This window comes from Suhomyces tanzawaensis, assembly GCF_001661415.1.
Source record: "Suhomyces tanzawaensis NRRL Y-17324 unplaced genomic scaffold CANTAscaffold_4, whole genome shotgun sequence".
Lineage (NCBI taxonomy): Eukaryota > Fungi > Ascomycota > Pichiomycetes > Serinales > Debaryomycetaceae > Suhomyces > Suhomyces tanzawaensis.
Window position 1 is genome coordinate 857,789 of NW_017963639.1, and position 16,889 is coordinate 874,677.

The following is a 16,889-nucleotide window of genomic DNA, read 5'->3' on the forward strand; positions in this document are numbered from 1 at the left end:
GAAGTCCATATTTGTACACTTCGTGACACTTGCCAGAACTAGATCGATAGCAACGTAGATTGAATCAATTGATCACCTGAAAAGTACAGTACAACAATCCACTCACTAAGATAAAAGAACAAATTCAAGTCAAGTGATTTCCGTCAATACTCAACATTTCAGCAAGTCCGAAATTATATCCGACATTAGCTATTATCTGACACAGCAACGTAGTCCTCAGATTATTAATTGCTCCCGCAAAGGTGGCCTGACATACCAGTTACACAACAGAAGTTGGTTCGTAGACCTGCCAAACCCCAGATCTCCGTTCCCGCTTTGTACCACAATCTGCTACATCGCCGATAACCCCAGTACTACGAATATCTACGAATATCAACTCTTCATATTTATTTTGCACCTAGTTCAAGTCCAAGCCGAGAGCCTCTCTCTGAGACTTGGAGTTAGGGTCGAAGTATGGCACTTCGGCCAAAGAGGTGACTCTGGTACCGTGACGGGCCTCCTTTCCTTCGTGGTCCCAGACCGCGTTGTGTTGGGAGATTCTGTTATCCCAGATAGCAGAGGTTCCCAAGCCTTCCTTGGTAGGTTGCCAGTTGAATCTGACCTGGATGTCCAAATTCTTCTCGTAAATATCGTACAAGTAGTTCAAGATAAGGTCGGACTCGGCAGGCAACAACCCAACGATTCTGACAGTCATAGGTCTGTTCACAAAGAGAGACTTCCAGCCAGTGGCTGGGTGGGTTCTGACAAGAGGGTGCTCTCTCTCAATGAACTTGGGACCGGCAAATGGGTTTTCCCTGTCGAGGTAAGGATGTGCCGATCTGTAGATCGCAGTCTTACCATCCAAGAACTTTTGGAGAGCAGGCGACAACTTGTCGTACGCAGCATAACCAGATGCCCAGAGAGTGTCACCACCAACGGAAGGAATGGCATCGTTGTGCAAGTGGGTGATACCTGCAGGCTGGTGCTCGTGGACCAAGTCAGTGTGCCAAGTGGAGTTTCCGAGCTGAGAGTTCTTGAAAGAAATTGGCAAGCCAAGGTCTCTGAAGTAATCTTGCCAGATGACAGAGATACCGTCGACCAATCTGGCGGCTTGTGGGTGCACTTCGACCTGTCCCCAGTAGTCACCCAATTCTAATTGCTTGAGGGGAGACAAGTCCTGGTCTCTGAAGAACACAACCACTCTTTCGGCAACCAACAAGGCCAATTCGTCCTTTTGCTTGTCGTTCAAGTCAGCCAATTGCAAACCAACGATCTCGGTACCAATGTGCTTGGTCAAGTCCTTGACTTCCTTAGCAGCTCCGAACAACGCCTTCTTCTCAGGGTCAGCGTTCTTGGCTCTCTCGATGTAGGCGTAGTCGGCATCTCTGATCTTGTAGGCTTCATCAGCAAACTTAGGGATGGTGTCAGCTGCAGGAATCACTGGGTACCCGTCAGGCAACTCAATGTTGTGTCTGGCGTAACGTGCCTTGGTGGATGGTGGCAACCTGTCCTCTGCAGACTTGTGAGGAGCGATCTTGATTCCTCTTTTCAAGGTAAAGCCGAGAGGCTTGAACTTAGCAAGCTTCTCAACCACGTCGTTGAATTCGTCTTCTTTTACTGGGGCAGTGGTTGGGGCCATGGTGGTAGTGTTAGATGCTTCTGGGAAGGTAATCTGGTTGATCTGCAACGCGGACACCAGGTCTTTTTATACCGATCGCTAGCTATGGGGTAGTTCGATTTGTCATCTAGGTATATCAATTAATTTGGGACCACAGGTGTGGCTGCGAAAAGCCTCATTAGCAACTCCCGATTACGTCAGCCCAGTAGGAGATTTCTACTCTAGTTGAGATTACACCAGAGACATCGACGAAATATACGAGGGGAGCCCGGAGAGCACCTAGGAGACACTCGCTGGGCATTATGGCGACTTTTACATACTGTTTACAGGCTCCTAGGTCCCAGCGACTGGCGGTGCTGGTGACAGCACCCTGAGAGCCACGGCTGATGCAATTCTATTAGACAGGGACGATTTCCGCCATACCTGGGCCAATTCCGCGCTAGCACCACCTGCTGCTTACAAATGACAGGTGTTGGGATCTGTTGATTGAGGATGGCGAATGGGCACGAGCGTGCGAGAGCGATTCAAGGGTTGTGGGGAATCTGGGTTGGTGCGCATGGATGGGCCCTGAAAACGTGAGGGCAGTAGAGGTTTAAGCGAGCCAGCATTGCCAAGTAGAGCAGGTGGAATTCTAGGAGGGTCACCGAACATATCGGGCTAGCTAGTTGTAGGAAACGCAAGCTGCTCGCAGCTATACAGCTGGTTTGGCAAGCACTATCGAGAATATTACTGATTGCGTGCTTATCTAAGCTTGCCCCATCGAGCGAAAGCCGCAACGACGGTGTGGCACCTATCATTTTAATCAGCGGCACTTCCGGACTCAGAGGTGGGCTCCCAGCACCGAAGTAGCCGAATCAGGAAGGCAGCATGCTAGCTCCACTGATCCAGCGTTGGTGGCACTTGTGCTGCCCATTACACAATAATGCTAGCGATTGCGATAACGGAAACTATTGGACCGCAGACATTTCCTAAAAGTGATTGTGCTACATGTGGTTCAGGGATGCGCCCTAGGTGTTGTTACAAATATAGTGCTATGGGAGCACCTGCTTGGGGATTATCACATTCGTGGATTATTTATTTAATTAGTACAGGGAATGGGCTGCGATAAGTCATAACTGGCCCATTCATTCGCAATTGAGGGTGGTAGAAGCCGCATTAAGGTGGCCTGTTTCTAAGCTCTGGGGGTATGAAATCAGTCCGCTGTTTAGGGCTGCGCTCTGTGGCGTCCGAGCTAGCATAGGTGTTTAATTCCGCAGAAGCTATGATATTTTCTCGGAATTCTCGAGGCTTCGGTGTTACATTCGCTCTTAAATTACCAGTGATGTAACAATCTTTAGGGCTGGTCGCTTCCTTGGTGTTCCCGTTACCGGCTAGGATGCGTAAGTTAATTATTTCAACCAATACGAGTCAGGCTGAGACAATGCTCCTCTGCGAATTTTCAGTTACACTGAGAAACGCATAATTGGCCACCCCCATTACCTTCGTCTCTTTACTTCTTCTTCTTCTTGGCGTGCAGAGTAATGTACTCCTGGAGCTGCTCGTCCATAATCTCAGTCACCCTGTTGTACACTGGGTGCTCTCTGATCATCATGGACCAGGCTGCGAGCCGGGGGTACTTTTTGAACAAGTCTTCCTTCATGCCAGTGATTTCCTTGATTCCCACTTCGTTGTCAAAGATGTTCTCGTACACTGGAAACGTGAGCATGATATCTGCCCCCGTAAGCTTGTTTCCCACAAAATAGCCCGAACTTTCTTTTGCGAGCTGATTCTCCAAGTAGTCCATGTTCAAGAGCCACTCGTGGTAGTAATAGGCATTGTTCAAGCCTTTAGTGATGATTTTGGTGAGCGACTTCAATCCCCGGGGAGCCACATCCTTGGCGGCCGAGTTGATGAGAAGCGAGATCATCAACGGTTGCAACGTTCCCTCGGCATAGTGCATGAAGTAATCTGCCTGGATCTTTTCACGAGGATGGGTGGGGGTGAGAAGTTCAGAATAATCATAGGTTCGGATGAGGTACTGCACGATGAAGCCACTTTCCGCCAACACGAGCGGGGCCAGCCCGTCGCCATGGAAGATTTCGAGAATTGGAGACTTTCCCAATGGGTGCACCTTGAAAAGCTCTTTTGGGCCTCTCCAGGTGGCTGGGTGCCGTAAGTGGACCTTGACTTCGTAGTCGAGGTCCAAGAGCTCAAGAAGGAACACTATACGATGTGATCTTGACTGGTCAAGCCTGAGGTTAGTGGGTGTTTTGGACAAGGAATGCAGACAGGGCAAAAAATAGACGAACCTGGCCGAAATGCCAGAAGAGCCAGACACTGCCATTTTCCAGCAATTTGGGGCTGCTAGGAGCCTACGTACCAATGCAAGACGAATCTGTCACGCTTTCTTTGAATTGAAGCCATTTGATGCTGTGGTGGACGTCCACCAGGCCGTGTCCATCCTTAAATAGTTCTCGATGTTCAAGGACAATTTCCTAATCGGGGCAAGAATTTTGCGGGGGGATGCTCATCTGATCCTAACTGGGCCGTTATCGACGATGTGGGGCATACAAGCGGGGCCCAGAGACGGCCCAGGGACCAACAGAAAATGTATTGGGGATCGATCGCTGGGCCAGGTGAGTGTTGAGCTCGTCTAGCTGAGGAACCAAAAATGGTTCCCTGGCCATTAGGTGTCGAATTTGGTAGCATTCATGGGTACCATTTTGACAATCAGTTCTTCCCCAAGAATAGTATTAAAAGATAGATGGTAGGCGATACTAAGATATCTGAAGAGTACTCTAAAAATTGATCTACCAGTTGGTAATACTAATAGTATTAAGAATATTCTTATAACTGATGAATCACTTGGTCAGCCAGTATTAAAAACATGAATAGTTTAGCTCAGATCGTAATGCTAATAATGTTTAACACAGCTCCAGTGACCACAATGCCATTTCTAATACTCAAGTGATCCTATTTGACCCAATACAGGGTGATATATCTGTGCTTAGCTTGTATGTACTCTACTGATGAACAGAGCCGACCATGGGAACATAAAACCATATACATGGACCTAGCTAATTCATAGTTTTCAGAATATACATAATCGGACCATCACAACTTGGACTTGCCTTCAAGCTTCTCGATGATCTGGTTGGCCTTGACATACTTGGGCTCCTTTGCAATGAATTGGGCCCACTGGTGCAAGTGGGGGTACTTTTTGTAAACGTCGCTTCTACCAAAGATGGACTGAGCCCTCTCTGGATTACTGAAGACATTCTGCTGGATGGGAAACGAAGCCAAGATGTCTGCGCCGTTCAACTTATCACCCACGAGATACTCGCTACCCTTGGCATGCTGGGCCTTGGCGATGGACTCCAAGTAGTCGAGGTTCTTGAGCAACTCGCTGAGGTAGAATCCGTCGTTCATAGCCTTAACCACCTTGTTGACCAAAAACTTGGTTCCAAACGGAGCCATTTGCTTTGCGGTTTCGCCCACCAAGAGCGACACCAACAATGGCTGGAGGGTACCTTCCACGTAATGCAGGAACCACTCGGCCTTCTCCTTGTCGTCGTCGGAGCTGGGCACCAACCGACCCTCGGTATCGTACTTACGGATGAGATAGTTGGTGATGTGTCCAGACTCGGCAATCACCTTGGAGGTGCCGTCAGCAGCGACAATTTCTATCACTGGCGACTTGCCGAGCGGGTGCACCTTGTTCAACTCTTTGGGAGCCCTGAACTCTTTGGTCCGCTGGTACAACTTGAGCTCGTAGTCCACGTTGAGCTCCTCCAAGAGCCACAAGATTCTGTGGGATCTGGAGAAGTTAAGCCAGTGCAAAATGATCTTTTCGGGCATGGCAACAATATCAAGCTGAGATTAGAACCAGAAGAGGAGAATGCCGGATACCGTGTCTGTTAAATACTCGAGCAATAGCCGTTATGAATGTAGTCTGATTCCGCGACACAGCAATCTATGCATATGATAATGTCGCAGACAATTGGCATTGTCTGGGGTCACCAACGGTTTGTAAGCGATGGTCACGGAGGGGAGGTGGTGCCGGCGATACACGGCTTTGCCACTGGGCATGTGCAGTTGGCGATGGCGGGGCCATCTGGAGGAAGATTGTCGATGGATGAAAATGGCTTAGAATTGGCTGTGAAAATCGTGGAGAATGCAGTGCAGATGATGGCCGTGTCCCGCATCGCAGGCAGGTAGATGGCTGATTCCAGAGCCAGAATTTCCAGGTACTAGGAAATGGTAGCTGAGACGAATGCATGTGGCTGCGGTAATTGAATTGTTCAGGTCCATAATTGGTGTGAAAAGACAGAGCCATAATTAAATCATTGGACTTTGTGAGCTAAATCGCCCTTGAATCTACATACTTCGTTGGCAATTGGGGCACCACGAAGGATTTAACAGGTTAGCGCATTGGTGGTTTCTTATCCTTGCATCTCGTCACTCGTTATAGAAATACCGTAACACCAACAACGAGGATCTAGGAGCTGCGAAAAGTAATATACTACCAGAGGCAAGTCCGTGTTATCAACCTTTGTTGAAGCTTGTCAATGCTTGATAGGTATTGTAACTCAGAGAATTCTTTTATGAAATACTTATATACTAATATGCGGTGTTAATACGTCTGATGCACCGTGGTGTCTCCAGTGTAAAATTATGACTCGAATTCGATGTCAATAAAATTCCTGGTTCCGTTTATTTCTGTGGCTTGCGTTTATGATTACCTTTATTTGCCCGTTTTCTTTTTGGTGCCCTTTCCCAATGAATAAATCCATTATAATTGATTTCATCATGGTTAGCATGAAGATTTTGAGACATGTCTGCATACATTCTTATTGCCAGAATCATAGCCTCTTGTGTGAGTTTCATACTGCTTTCTGGAATGTTTAAATCGGTCATTATCTCCTGAATATATGGAGTGAAATTGCAAAACTCTTTATAGCTCGTAACAATTTCGTCCATCACGGCCCGCTCTGCATATTTTCCTTTAGGGGGATTGAGATATATATCATAAGCTCCAAACTTATTTTTTGACAGAAGGAATGTGGATAACTCTCTAGGGACAACATCGTCCATTAGCTCCTCCTGCGCGTCACTCGATGATGCGTAGTTTTTTGAAAGGGTTCTATTCATTCTCCATTTGAAATATAGTTTGACTTGATAACGAAGAATTGCATCAGCCTTTTTCTGGATTACCAGATTAAGCCAAGTCAAAAAGCTTCTGAAACGTTTTCTTGTATAGTCTGGAACAATAAGCCTAACCGCAGTAACTGCTCTTTCTAGATGGAAGTCAAATCTTGAGAAGTATATTTCAGCGTCCCTACCTTTGTAGCGTGCCATTTCAATATTAGGAGATGGAGTTTCTTTTCCATAGTTTTTGATCAACCATTTGTACCCTTCATCGTAGAGGAACAAGTTTTCCAAGACGTATTTCCATTTGCCAACTACTTTTAGATCATATTCGTCGAAGGGAGGTAAGTGCTTGAAGTATGCTCTGTATCTGGTCTCGGCATCGAACTTAGCATCCCATTCAATTTCGCTCGTAACTTGACGAGTGAGTACCAGCATTTCCTCAAGTACTAGGGTATCATCATCTGAAGTATCACTACCTGCGGGCATATCTGCCAACTCGCTTTCTAATTTGGATTCTGGCTTAAACTCTTCCCGTGGGTCACCTAGAAGATTATTGATGGTCTTGCCTCTAGCAGCACCAGCTTCGGGGCTGACGAAACCAACACCAGTAATGTTGTCATTGCTAAGGACAGTGGTCACATTCTTGACAGGTAAGTCGCTAGTTTGAGCCATCTTTTGTTAGGGTACTTTAATTCTTTTGCTCTTATCTGTTAGAAATTATCTCTTTGAGTATATGCTGGGGGTAATTCAGAGATGGTGTAACTTTCATGTAATTTACAGTGTTATCACACAGTTTAATGCTATGCGGATACCGACAAATCACTGAGACTTACCCCTGATTATAGTGGCCCCAATTGTTGTTGGAATTTAGATCTTACCGTGCAGGCTAAAGAATAACTAGATGGGTAAAAGACTTTTATAAGTAATTCTTTATTTAATAATATTGTAACACACAATCTGATACTATTCGGCACACCGATAAACCACAGGAATACCGCTTAAATAAATCTAAATTTGTATCTCTTTCATCGGATCCGCACCGGAATATTTCCCCCGTCCTTTCCGTCTCTAATTTCAGATTGGCGAATACATGCTTCATTTGGTGATTGCACGTTCCATGTTAAGCTTTTGCCTTATGAGCATAATGATTGTTGCCCTGTTAACATAATAGTGCAACCTCGCCTTGTTTGCAACTTCATAAATGCGCAATTCGGGTCGTGTTCCACCAACTCAGTGCTGCACGTATGTTCATCATGCATCTGTTGGAACATACGTCCTAAGCGAGATTATGGCGCGACATCATAATTCTAACGACATTATGAGAACCGCGACATTGATAAAATACGACATAAAATTCCGCTTTAGCAAAATTGCAAATTAGGAATAAGGCTACATTATGATGTTAACCACTATCATCCATACGGAAAAAGCTTAAGACGAAACAAGCCAAGACGAAATGAACGAATCCAGCTGAGCAATTACCAAAAAGAACGAAAGTAATCGCTCAACTAAAAACAGAGACGGAAAGAACGGGTGAAAATACTCCCGTACGGATCCGATCAAAGAAATTGAAAATAGTATTAGATTGGGTGTTACAATATCATTAGATAAATATTTACATATAATAGTCTTCTTCTCAAAGAGCAAAAGTACACCTGCACACAGAATCTAAATTCTAACAATATGTTCATCATGCATCTGTATCTCACGTGATTGGTCACGTGGAAGACAGATCATCTCATCTAATTTTTTCACGACTACTCTATTACCACCACAATGTCAGAATCCGTAGCGAAGGTCAATGCGTTGGTGCTTGATGCCACCCCGCTCATCACCCAGTCAGCTTCGGCTATCCAGCAGTTTGCTGAAAAGTTTTACACCACTCCTGGTGTCCACAGCGAATTGAGAGATGAGCACTCCAGAAATCAGCTTCTCTTATGGGCTGACAAGTTGCAAGTTAGACAGCCCAAGCCAGAGTCCATTCAAAAAGTGTCCCATTTTTCCAGACTCACTGGTGACTATGCAGTGTTGTCCTTGAACGATATCCACATAATAGCTTTGGCCTACGAATTGGAATTGGAAGCCAATGGAAACGGAAAGTTGAGAGAATACCCTGGTGAAAAGAAGGAAGGAGATGAAGAAGCCACCACCAAGCCTGCGTACCAGAGAAAAGAATACAAGCCTAGAGAGCCAGAGCCAGAGGAAGAACCCCAATCGGTTGAAGAGGACGACGGATTTGTAGTTGTCAAGAAACCACAGAAGAACAACTGGAAGAGAAAGGGAAAGTTCCAAGCTAAACCCCAAGAGGCTGCACCAGAGCCAGTACCAGAGCCAGTACAGGAGCCAACACAAGAGTCGGAGCCTGTGGCGGTAGAGACAGTCGAGGAGGCGGTCCAGCAAGAACAAACCCAGCAAGAGGTGTCACAATTGGAATCAGGGCTCGAGCAGGCTTCGCTTGAAGAAAAGGCATCGGACGTGTTGAACGAAGAGTACGAAGACGACGACGACGACGGGGACTGGATCACGCCTCAGAACTTCAAGGAGGAAATGTTGAAGGACTCCAACGAACGAGTCCAGGAAATCGCCGATTCGGCTTCTCTCCAGGTGGCATTGTCTACGGGAGATTTTGCATGTCAGAACGTGGCCATGCAGCTTGGCCTCAGTTTGATGAACTCGTTGTCTGGAAGAGAGATCAGAAGAGTCAGAAACTACATGTTCAGATGCCACGCATGTTTCCGGTTGACCCCGATCCCTAAAGACGGAAAACCAAAGCATTTCTGCCCCAAGTGCGGAGGCAACACCTTGATCAGATGTGCTGTGTCCATCGAGAGCACCACGGGGAAGATCACCCCTCACTTGAGGGCCAACTTCCAGTGGCGTAAGAGAGGTGACATCTACAGTATCGCGTCTCCATTGAGTAAGAATCACACCAGGCGTCAAGGAAGAGCTGGATACCAGCAAAACAAGGAGAACCGCCACAAGTCGTTGCAGAACCCCATCATCTTGAGAGAGGACCAGAAGGAGTACCAGCAGGCCATCAAAGACAGCGAGTGGCAGCGGAGACAGAACGAGAAGATCATGGAGCAGTGGATTGGAGGCGGCAGTGCCGACAACTTCGTGTCTCCGTTCATGATGAACGTGAAGAGCTCGAGTGTGAAGGTGGGCCGGGGACGGAACGCAAATGCTTCCAAGAAGAGAAAGTAGGGTAGCAGATAGAGATCGAGAGTGGTGAATAGTGAGTAGGCCATAATAATAGAAAGTGCATCAGAGAAAGTAATGGTGAGTAGGCTATAATAATCGAAAGAGGAGGGTATACTTTTTAACGAAGCCCAGCGTATCGTAGATGAGTGAGTGGGCAAGAATAATAATAATAATTAGAATCAGGCTGGGTTACTGTATAATTGTAAGCCGGAGCACACAGTATGGTTGAGCAGGCGATAATAGTAGGAGTTCAGTTTAATTATTGTTGTACAATATAGTAATCCAGAGCAAAAAGAGAAAGATGGATTTCGTTGAGAAAGTGAGAGAGTTGACTGATAGTAATAGAAAGTGATTGAGATCCAGAGAAAGGCGAAAGGGCTGTACAAGAAAGGCAGTTAGTATGTAAAGAGTGGGAGACTGATAAAAATTCATAGTTGGAGAGCATACGGAGAATGCAGCAGAGCGAGCAGTGATGGAAAGTCATAAAAAACTCCGAGAATGTTGTGTTGGCAGCTAGTAGAAACTCGTAGAAGTCACGGACAAGGTACAGAGGTGCCAGTTCCACCTCGCTCGCTACTTGTCCAGTAGCTCTCCACAGTGTAGCTTACCATTTGCCTCTAGATTCCAGCGACTGCCATAGCCTGGACTGCGCGGTGCGACTGCCATAAATAGCTAGCGAGGCTACTGCGCCAGTGCCCTGGGGCGCGGTTTTGGTACCACGAGAAGTTGACAGGTAACGAGGGAATACCACAGTAAGCATCCGTGCTACCCCCGCTACCACCAGCCAGCAATAGCATCATCCCGTCACCATACCCTGTGCCACCAGCTTCTAGTTGTACCACCACTACCACCACCACTCCCAACTATCTACTTATCACACCCATCCTCCTTCCACCGCCTCGCGTACAGCAACAAACGCACCACTTCCCACTAGTAAATTGGTTCACGCACAATCACTACATAGCCTTCTCGTGAAGCCTGCAAGACTCTACACCTCCATCACGCGCCCACCAGGCACCCTGCTGCACTCCTTTGCTGTCCACTACGCAAATTGACCTGGCTTCCCCCGTCGTGTTGCTTTCTCCATGAGTTCGGCGCAAGCAGCAGCGTTGGCTGCCTTTAAAGGCATCAAGAATGACGACAAGAAGCTGTTCAAAATCCCCCCACCTACACGAACGTACACTGCGCCCACTGCAGCAGCAGCCAAATCCAAGCAGGTGCCCCGAATCCAGACCAAGTTTGCATCTCCGTCGCCCAAAAAGCCCGTGTCCATCTCCAGAATCAACACCCCCACCACGCCCTATGCGCCATCCAAGACGCCAGTCGAGTCCCGGGCCATCAAGACGCCAGTTGAGTCCCAGGCCATCAAGATGCCAGTCGAGACCCGGGCCATCAGGTCGCCAATCGAGAACCAAAGCACCAAGTCGCCTGCAGAATCAAAACCCAGAGCTACTCCTAACCAGAGTCTAGCAAGTGACGCTGGTCCCTCTCCACTAGATACTCCCCGTTCCCGCCAACCTTCGGTGGACCTCTACTACGAAGTCGAGTCGGCACGCTCTTCCCCCGTGGACAGGGTCTTGCCGAAAGCCCCTAAGGTCGACAAGTTCAGAAAGTCATCATCCCAGCATTCAAACCTCTCACTTGGCTCTTCCACCAGCTTGCCCCAAGATGTGATCAAAAACCTCAAAACCTCCATAGACTCCAAAGCCATCGCCAACGACCAGTCCCAGAAGCGCTTGTCAATGCAGTATGAACCCTCAGAAATGATCAAAAACATCAAGAACTCGATTAAGTCCAAGCAGATGTCGCGGGTCCTGACCACCGAGTTGTCGCTCAAGAACCAGGCCCTTATCGATGCTTTCAGGGATAGCGTGGACCTGAAGAGAATCACTCACCTGAGCCAACCAATCGGTATCAAAGATAGAAGAGTGAGCGATTTTGGTGACCATGCTACATACGATAAATTTTTTGATAGAGCGAGCGATCGAACCTCCAACAGATCAAGCATCGACCGACCATTCGAGAAGTTTGCATTCGACAAACCTGATTCAAATAGTTTCGACAAGGAACGATCAAGCTTCGAAAACGTGTCAAGCTTTGATCGTCCCTACAGATCGAGCTTCGAGCGGCCAGATAGGTCCAGCATCGATCGACAATCCAGCATCGAGAGGCCCGAAAGATTCAGCTTTGACAGGCCTGATAGATTTAGCTTTGAAAAGGATAGGGACTTCGCTAAAGCTTTTGAAAAGCACGATAGTGCAGCTTCCGTTTCCGATATCATTTCGACAAGGTCTGACCAAGAAAAATCGGATCAAAGCTTCAGGAAGCCCACGTTCGCAGGAAACTGCAGGCAAAATGGAGATGATCTTGCAATTTATCAAAAGCCAATTTATTCCAACTCATACTCATCCATCGGCTCGTCCATCCTGCTTCCCCCAATCCCTTCTTCAAGTCCGGCAGCCCCGGCTATTGTCATAGAACATAACTCCTCAGATGGTGGTGATTTTCTGGAAGACGCCACCGACTCAAAAAGTTCAAGGAAACTCGGAGAGTCCAAGGAAGAACAAAAGCCTTCTGATTTGGGAGATATTCCCGAGAATGATAAATTGGGAACCCTTCAGGAAGCATTTGTAAAGGTGAAACTGGATAGAAACATTTCACCCATCACCATACCGCCTTCATCCAATTCATGTGCTAGAAGTCCTAACGGGAACAGTTCTGATAACCTTATACATACAATACCCTCTCCAAATGTTAAGTTATCAGATTCTGCAAGATCTTTTCTTGAAGAGAAGGCAAAGCCAAAGCGAAAGCCACCTCCGGAGATGACGCTCGATTTGCAGCCTGTAAGGCCAGATGATTTACTTGATAAAAGAGGTGTTCAAGGCACTCCCTACCTGATATTTTCAAGTAAATCTCTGACTTCAAATCAAGATGATGGCTATTTTACCGATCACGATTTTGATTTTATTGAAGTAATTCCTAGATCGAGTCTTGATAGTCAACGGACTGATAACACAAAGACGTCGCAAGCACTTCCAAAATTCCCTGAAGGAAAGCAAAAGAATGGCGACCACAAGCATTTGTTCAAAAGAATACATAAGCAAAAGGGAATCGATACTACCGTTAACCTATTAGAAACTAGCGGAGACGAAAGCGAAGTCTCGCGTCCACCAATAATTACCAGAGCCTCCGCACCCATTTTGACCCATCAGAACCAGCCCATCCAGCTTAAGACTACAATGAGAAAGACTAATAAGAGAAAAGAGAAGAAATACTCTTTCAACGAAAATAAGCCATGGAAAAACCATATAGATCTACACTATGTTTCAGAGCAAGAAAGAAAGAGATACGAAGGTCTTTGGGTCAGTAACAGAGGAAACTACTTGAATGATGTGGTGACGAAGCTTTTGGGAGTTGACTATGACAACCAGGAGGTTTTCAGAGCAGAAAGAGAAGAACATTCGGGTAAAGAAGACACTGACGACAGCAGAAAGAAGATTTCTTTGAAGGCCGCTAGATTGAGTTCCAAGGCCGACTCTTCCAATTTCAACGACCTGCAGAATTTCCACAATTTGAAGTCGGCCGAGCTCAATGACTTGATGCACGGCATTGTGGTGAAAAGGATCTGGGACCGTAGTCGATTGCCTGCGGAGACCTTGCGCACTATTTGGAACTTGGTTGATTTCAGAAAGGACGGATGCTTGAACAAAGCTGAATTTTTGATCGGCATGTGGCTAGTAGATCAGTGCTTGTACGGACGGAAATTACCCAAGAAGGTGGATGACACCATCTGGGATAGTTTGGGAAATATTGGAGTGAATGTGGTGGTTAAGAAGAAAGGAAGAAGATAGATTGGCTGTGGAACAGCCTGCTATATAGAGGATACGAGAATGAATGATTCAGTAAAGGAATATGTATGAATAAGACATTATGGAGAGGACGCATGTTGCATTAAGTGACTATAGATATGTATGACTAGGCATTTATGTTCCTATCATTTTGATTTGTATTTGACTTATTTGCTTGGGTGATTATGAAGAATTTTGATAAAATAGACTAAGAATATCCAGCAAACATCTGTTGAGAGATTCCCTTAGTATTAATAATTAGTAGCTCTGGCAGTAAATGATGCAGATTCACACGCTACCATGCGATTTATTTTATGGAAAATGCACAGCATGCTATCAAATCACTTATTATGAGGCACAAGAAGTGTCGACTTCACTTAAATTAATGCAAAAAAATTTAACCTACTGTACTACTATACAAGCTTATGTGCTATTGGTCTGCCATTGGCCAGACCATTTCCATGCGTTTTTGCACCAAATTTTTTGAAACACAGCCAATTGGCCCACTTCACTTCCTTGCCATTAATTCAGATACAAATACTAATAATCACTCAATAAATTCGTAAGTATTCAGCTATCGCTACTTCCTCCGTTTTTACATTAACGTATTCCTATACTCCCTCCACACGACCTCGCCTGTCAAGCGGTCTGCACATGCCCCGTTATGTTTCGCAACTACGGCAGCGTCATGCGACACGCGACACGCGACATCTCAGGTCTATGCACGGCTTGCCAGTGAACTCAAGAACGCTATCCTGTTCATTATACCCGTTTAGCAACCGTCCTCCCGTCGACCGAGACGCCGTGTTCCCGAAATAGCTGTTCCTTAAGTCCCTTCACTGCCTGCCCCGAAATCTGCTTGCCCTCCGCCATTCCCTACCAAAATACCCACCATGAACCTCAAAGATATGCTATCCAGCCACATGGCCCAGGCGTCGCTCTACAACGCCCAGGAGCCCGAAATGAGCAGCTTTCTACCCCAGCAGGACGAAGTGGGCCCAGAATTGCTAGCAGATGAAGCCACACCCCTCCAAGACGTCTACTACCTTCCTACGCTACTTACAGCCATCCAGAGAGAGTTGATAGATGCCACGCTCCACATTTTCAGCCAGGACTTGAAGACTCAGATCAGAGCCAAAAATACGAGAAACTCGATCGAGAGCTTGCTCGACCAGCCTGAGAAGGAAAGCAACGGATTTGGAAGCCACAGTCTTATGTTTAATAACATATCGCTCCTCTTTGGCCAGCTCACGTTGATCGACAGCCATCCGTCGTTGTTGGTGGACCACTTCATTCCCAAGAAGTTGCTTCTTTCCGAGATCAACTCGCGCTTGGTGTCGCTTTCAGGTAAGTTCCAGTTGTTCAACAGGATCGTGGACTCGTTGATCGATGGAACGGATACTGGCGGCTTTCATCTCTTGGTAATCGCCCAGAGTATCAAGGAGTTGGAGTTGATAGAGTCCATCATCATCGGAAAGCAGCTCTACTACGAGAACTTGAGCTGTTCCAAACTCTACACTGACACCCAGGAGCCACCCCAGCCTTCCAAGGGATCCAAGGGCTCCCTTTCGGTGTACTTGATAACCTCCAGCCAGCTCTACAACCATTACATGAAGTTCCCTAGTGCCGTCGAATTCAATTTGATTTTTAGTTTCGACATGAAGCTCGACGTCACCAACCCCAGCATCCAATTGCTCAAATCCAGAAGTACCAGCCAGCTCCCCATCGCCATCCCTGTTCCGCTTTACTCTGTCAGCCACTTATCGTTGCAGATCCCCGAGCCTAAGACAGAACTCACTCTCAGCAACAACGATGCCACTAACCCCGTATTCAAGTGGAAACTGCAAGTGTTGGACACCTTGGTGATGAACAGAGAGAGCTTGCTTGACACACAGCGGCTCGACAAGGACTTCTTTTTGAAGGTTTACGGGCGTAAAATGGAACGGTTTCAGAAATGGGCCCAACGGGGCGTAGTCGAGACCCAGATAGCAAAGTTGATGGAGCCATTCGATGATAGTTTGACCTTGAGGTTTTCTACAGAGCAAGTGGCCAAGAAATTGGAACTCGAGTATCCGTCCTTAAAGAAGGAAGAAGGAGAGGGAGTGAGTGATTACTCGTCATTCCGCATGCAATTGGTGAGCTCCATCAGCCTCAAGATAGACAAAATGACGTTGCGATTGAAGGACCTCTGGGAGGACAAATTGATCCACGAACGCACAAAAGAATCGAAACGCCAGCTCCAATACGATGCTGACGAGGACTCGATCTCCCAGAACTATTTGAAATTGCGCAAGCTCAACGACCAGGCCATAGCCAGCGAGAAGAAACGCTCCAAGGCTGAGTCTGACCATTCCAAGAACCAGGAGCGTAAGGACGAGGTGGAGTACAAGCTCAAGACATTGCAGGAAATTGCTTCCAAACCCACCACTCCAGACAATCTCCGTGACCAGGAAACTATCATAACCAAGCTCAAAGAGGAATTGGACAACGTGAGTGCCGAGTTCACCAAGCTTGACGAAGACAACGAGCTGGTCAGACAGAAATACCAAGCTAGCTCTGCCACTGCAGTCCAGTTGTCGTCAGTATTAGCCAAGTTGAGTAGCCAACATGCCGAGATCGAGGCCAAACTCAACGGCCCAGGAATGACTTCCTTACCATCGCTCATAAAGAAGGACACCCTCTTGAGCATGGAGGTGGAATTAAACCGAGTGAAAAAGAACACTCAGTTTCTTGACGCCTTTTACAAGGAGAAGTTGGAGAAGTTGACCAAGGAACGCCAAAAGATCTTGGAGGCATCGTCGTCGGGGTCCAACAGCAGACCCACCAATCGCATCAGCAGAGGGTCTACGCCTTTGTAAGGCTGTGATGGATTGCCTCAATGCTATTATTAGAGAGAATCCATGCAATTAAACGTCGGATCCTTCTCCTTCTCCTTGCCTTTTCAGGGAAAGATCCATTTAATGAATCGGTTGGGTCTCCATAATATAACGTGTGATCCCAATTCATCCTGACTACGAAGTAGCATAGGCTATCCCTGCCATTCAGAGTTTATGAGTACAAGTTATCGTGCATCAAACTAAAGAGGACAGGTCCACTGGAACATGCGACGC

General features: G+C 46.7%; 8 protein-coding genes across 8 annotated transcripts; 4 read left to right on the plus strand and 4 right to left on the minus strand.

The window, feature by feature from the left end:
• Positions 1-397: 397 nt before the first annotated feature.
• On the minus strand, positions 398-1,618 carry CANTADRAFT_51013 (uncharacterized protein; the record flags this gene model as incomplete). The annotated part of the gene is made up of 1 exon (XM_020209890.1): positions 398-1,618. One exon carries the CDS (start codon positions 1,616-1,618, stop codon positions 398-400), a length of 1,221 nt encoding a protein of 406 aa, XP_020064369.1.
• Positions 1,619-2,643: 1,025 nt separating this feature from the next.
• Positions 2,644-4,028, minus strand: CANTADRAFT_26232 (glutathione S-transferase). Its single transcript, XM_020207695.1, has 2 exons — positions 3,957-4,028; positions 2,644-3,828 (listed from the first exon to the last, which is right to left on the minus strand). Exons 1-2 carry the CDS (start codon positions 3,998-4,000, stop codon positions 3,087-3,089), a joined length of 786 nt encoding a protein of 261 aa, XP_020064370.1. The 5' UTR covers positions 4,001-4,028; the 3' UTR covers positions 2,644-3,086.
• A 662-nt stretch (positions 4,029-4,690) lies between these two features.
• Positions 4,691-5,434, minus strand: CANTADRAFT_22006 (glutathione S-transferase; the record flags this gene model as incomplete). Its single annotated transcript, XM_020206771.1, has 1 exon — positions 4,691-5,434. One exon carries the CDS (start codon positions 5,432-5,434, stop codon positions 4,691-4,693), a length of 744 nt encoding a protein of 247 aa, XP_020064371.1.
• Positions 5,435-6,289: 855 nt separating this feature from the next.
• On the minus strand, positions 6,290-7,399 carry CANTADRAFT_22007 (uncharacterized protein; the record flags this gene model as incomplete). Its single annotated transcript, XM_020206772.1, has 1 exon — positions 6,290-7,399. The coding sequence occupies one exon, from the start codon at positions 7,397-7,399 to the stop codon at positions 6,290-6,292; it is 1,110 nt and encodes a 369-aa protein (XP_020064372.1).
• A 996-nt stretch (positions 7,400-8,395) lies between these two features.
• On the plus strand, positions 8,396-10,105 carry HBR3 (rRNA-binding endoribonuclease). Its single transcript, XM_020207696.1, has one exon. It carries the CDS (start codon positions 8,504-8,506, stop codon positions 9,929-9,931), a length of 1,428 nt encoding a protein of 475 aa, XP_020064373.1. The 5' UTR covers positions 8,396-8,503; the 3' UTR covers positions 9,932-10,105.
• Positions 10,106-10,569: 464 nt separating this feature from the next.
• Positions 10,570-13,856, plus strand: IRS4 (Irs4p). Its single transcript, XM_020207697.1, has one exon. It carries the CDS (start codon positions 11,014-11,016, stop codon positions 13,780-13,782), a length of 2,769 nt encoding a protein of 922 aa, XP_020064374.1. The 5' UTR covers positions 10,570-11,013; the 3' UTR covers positions 13,783-13,856.
• A 160-nt stretch (positions 13,857-14,016) lies between these two features.
• On the plus strand, positions 14,017-14,354 carry CANTADRAFT_26237 (uncharacterized protein). The gene has a single exon (XM_020207698.1). It carries the CDS (start codon positions 14,060-14,062, stop codon positions 14,264-14,266), a length of 207 nt encoding a protein of 68 aa, XP_020064375.1. The 5' UTR covers positions 14,017-14,059; the 3' UTR covers positions 14,267-14,354.
• A 318-nt stretch (positions 14,355-14,672) lies between these two features.
• On the plus strand, positions 14,673-16,637 carry CANTADRAFT_51197 (uncharacterized protein; the record flags this gene model as incomplete). The annotated part of the gene is made up of 1 exon (XM_020209912.1): positions 14,673-16,637. One exon carries the CDS (start codon positions 14,673-14,675, stop codon positions 16,635-16,637), a length of 1,965 nt encoding a protein of 654 aa, XP_020064376.1.
• Positions 16,638-16,889: the final 252 nt, after the last annotated feature.

What these genes read in the sequence shown, in the direction of transcription:
- CANTADRAFT_26232 (XM_020207695.1), bottom strand. Translation starts at nt 4,000, where the DNA reads ATGGCTTCAATTCAAAGAAAGCGTGACAGATTCGTCTTGCATTG. An exon ending in GACAGATTCGTCTTGCATTG is followed by an intron (nt 3,829 to 3,956) that starts GTACGTAGGCTC and finishes CACTAACCTCAG; the next exon opens with GCTTGACCAGTCAAGATCAC.
- CANTADRAFT_26237 (XM_020207698.1), top strand. Translation starts at nt 14,060, where the DNA reads ATGCAGATTCACACGCTACCATGCGATTTATTTTATGGAAAATGCACA.
- IRS4 (XM_020207697.1), top strand. Translation starts at nt 11,014, where the DNA reads ATGAGTTCGGCGCAAGCAGCAGCGTTGGCTGCCTTTAAAGGCATCAAG.
- HBR3 (XM_020207696.1), top strand. Translation starts at nt 8,504, where the DNA reads ATGTCAGAATCCGTAGCGAAGGTCAATGCGTTGGTGCTTGATGCCACC.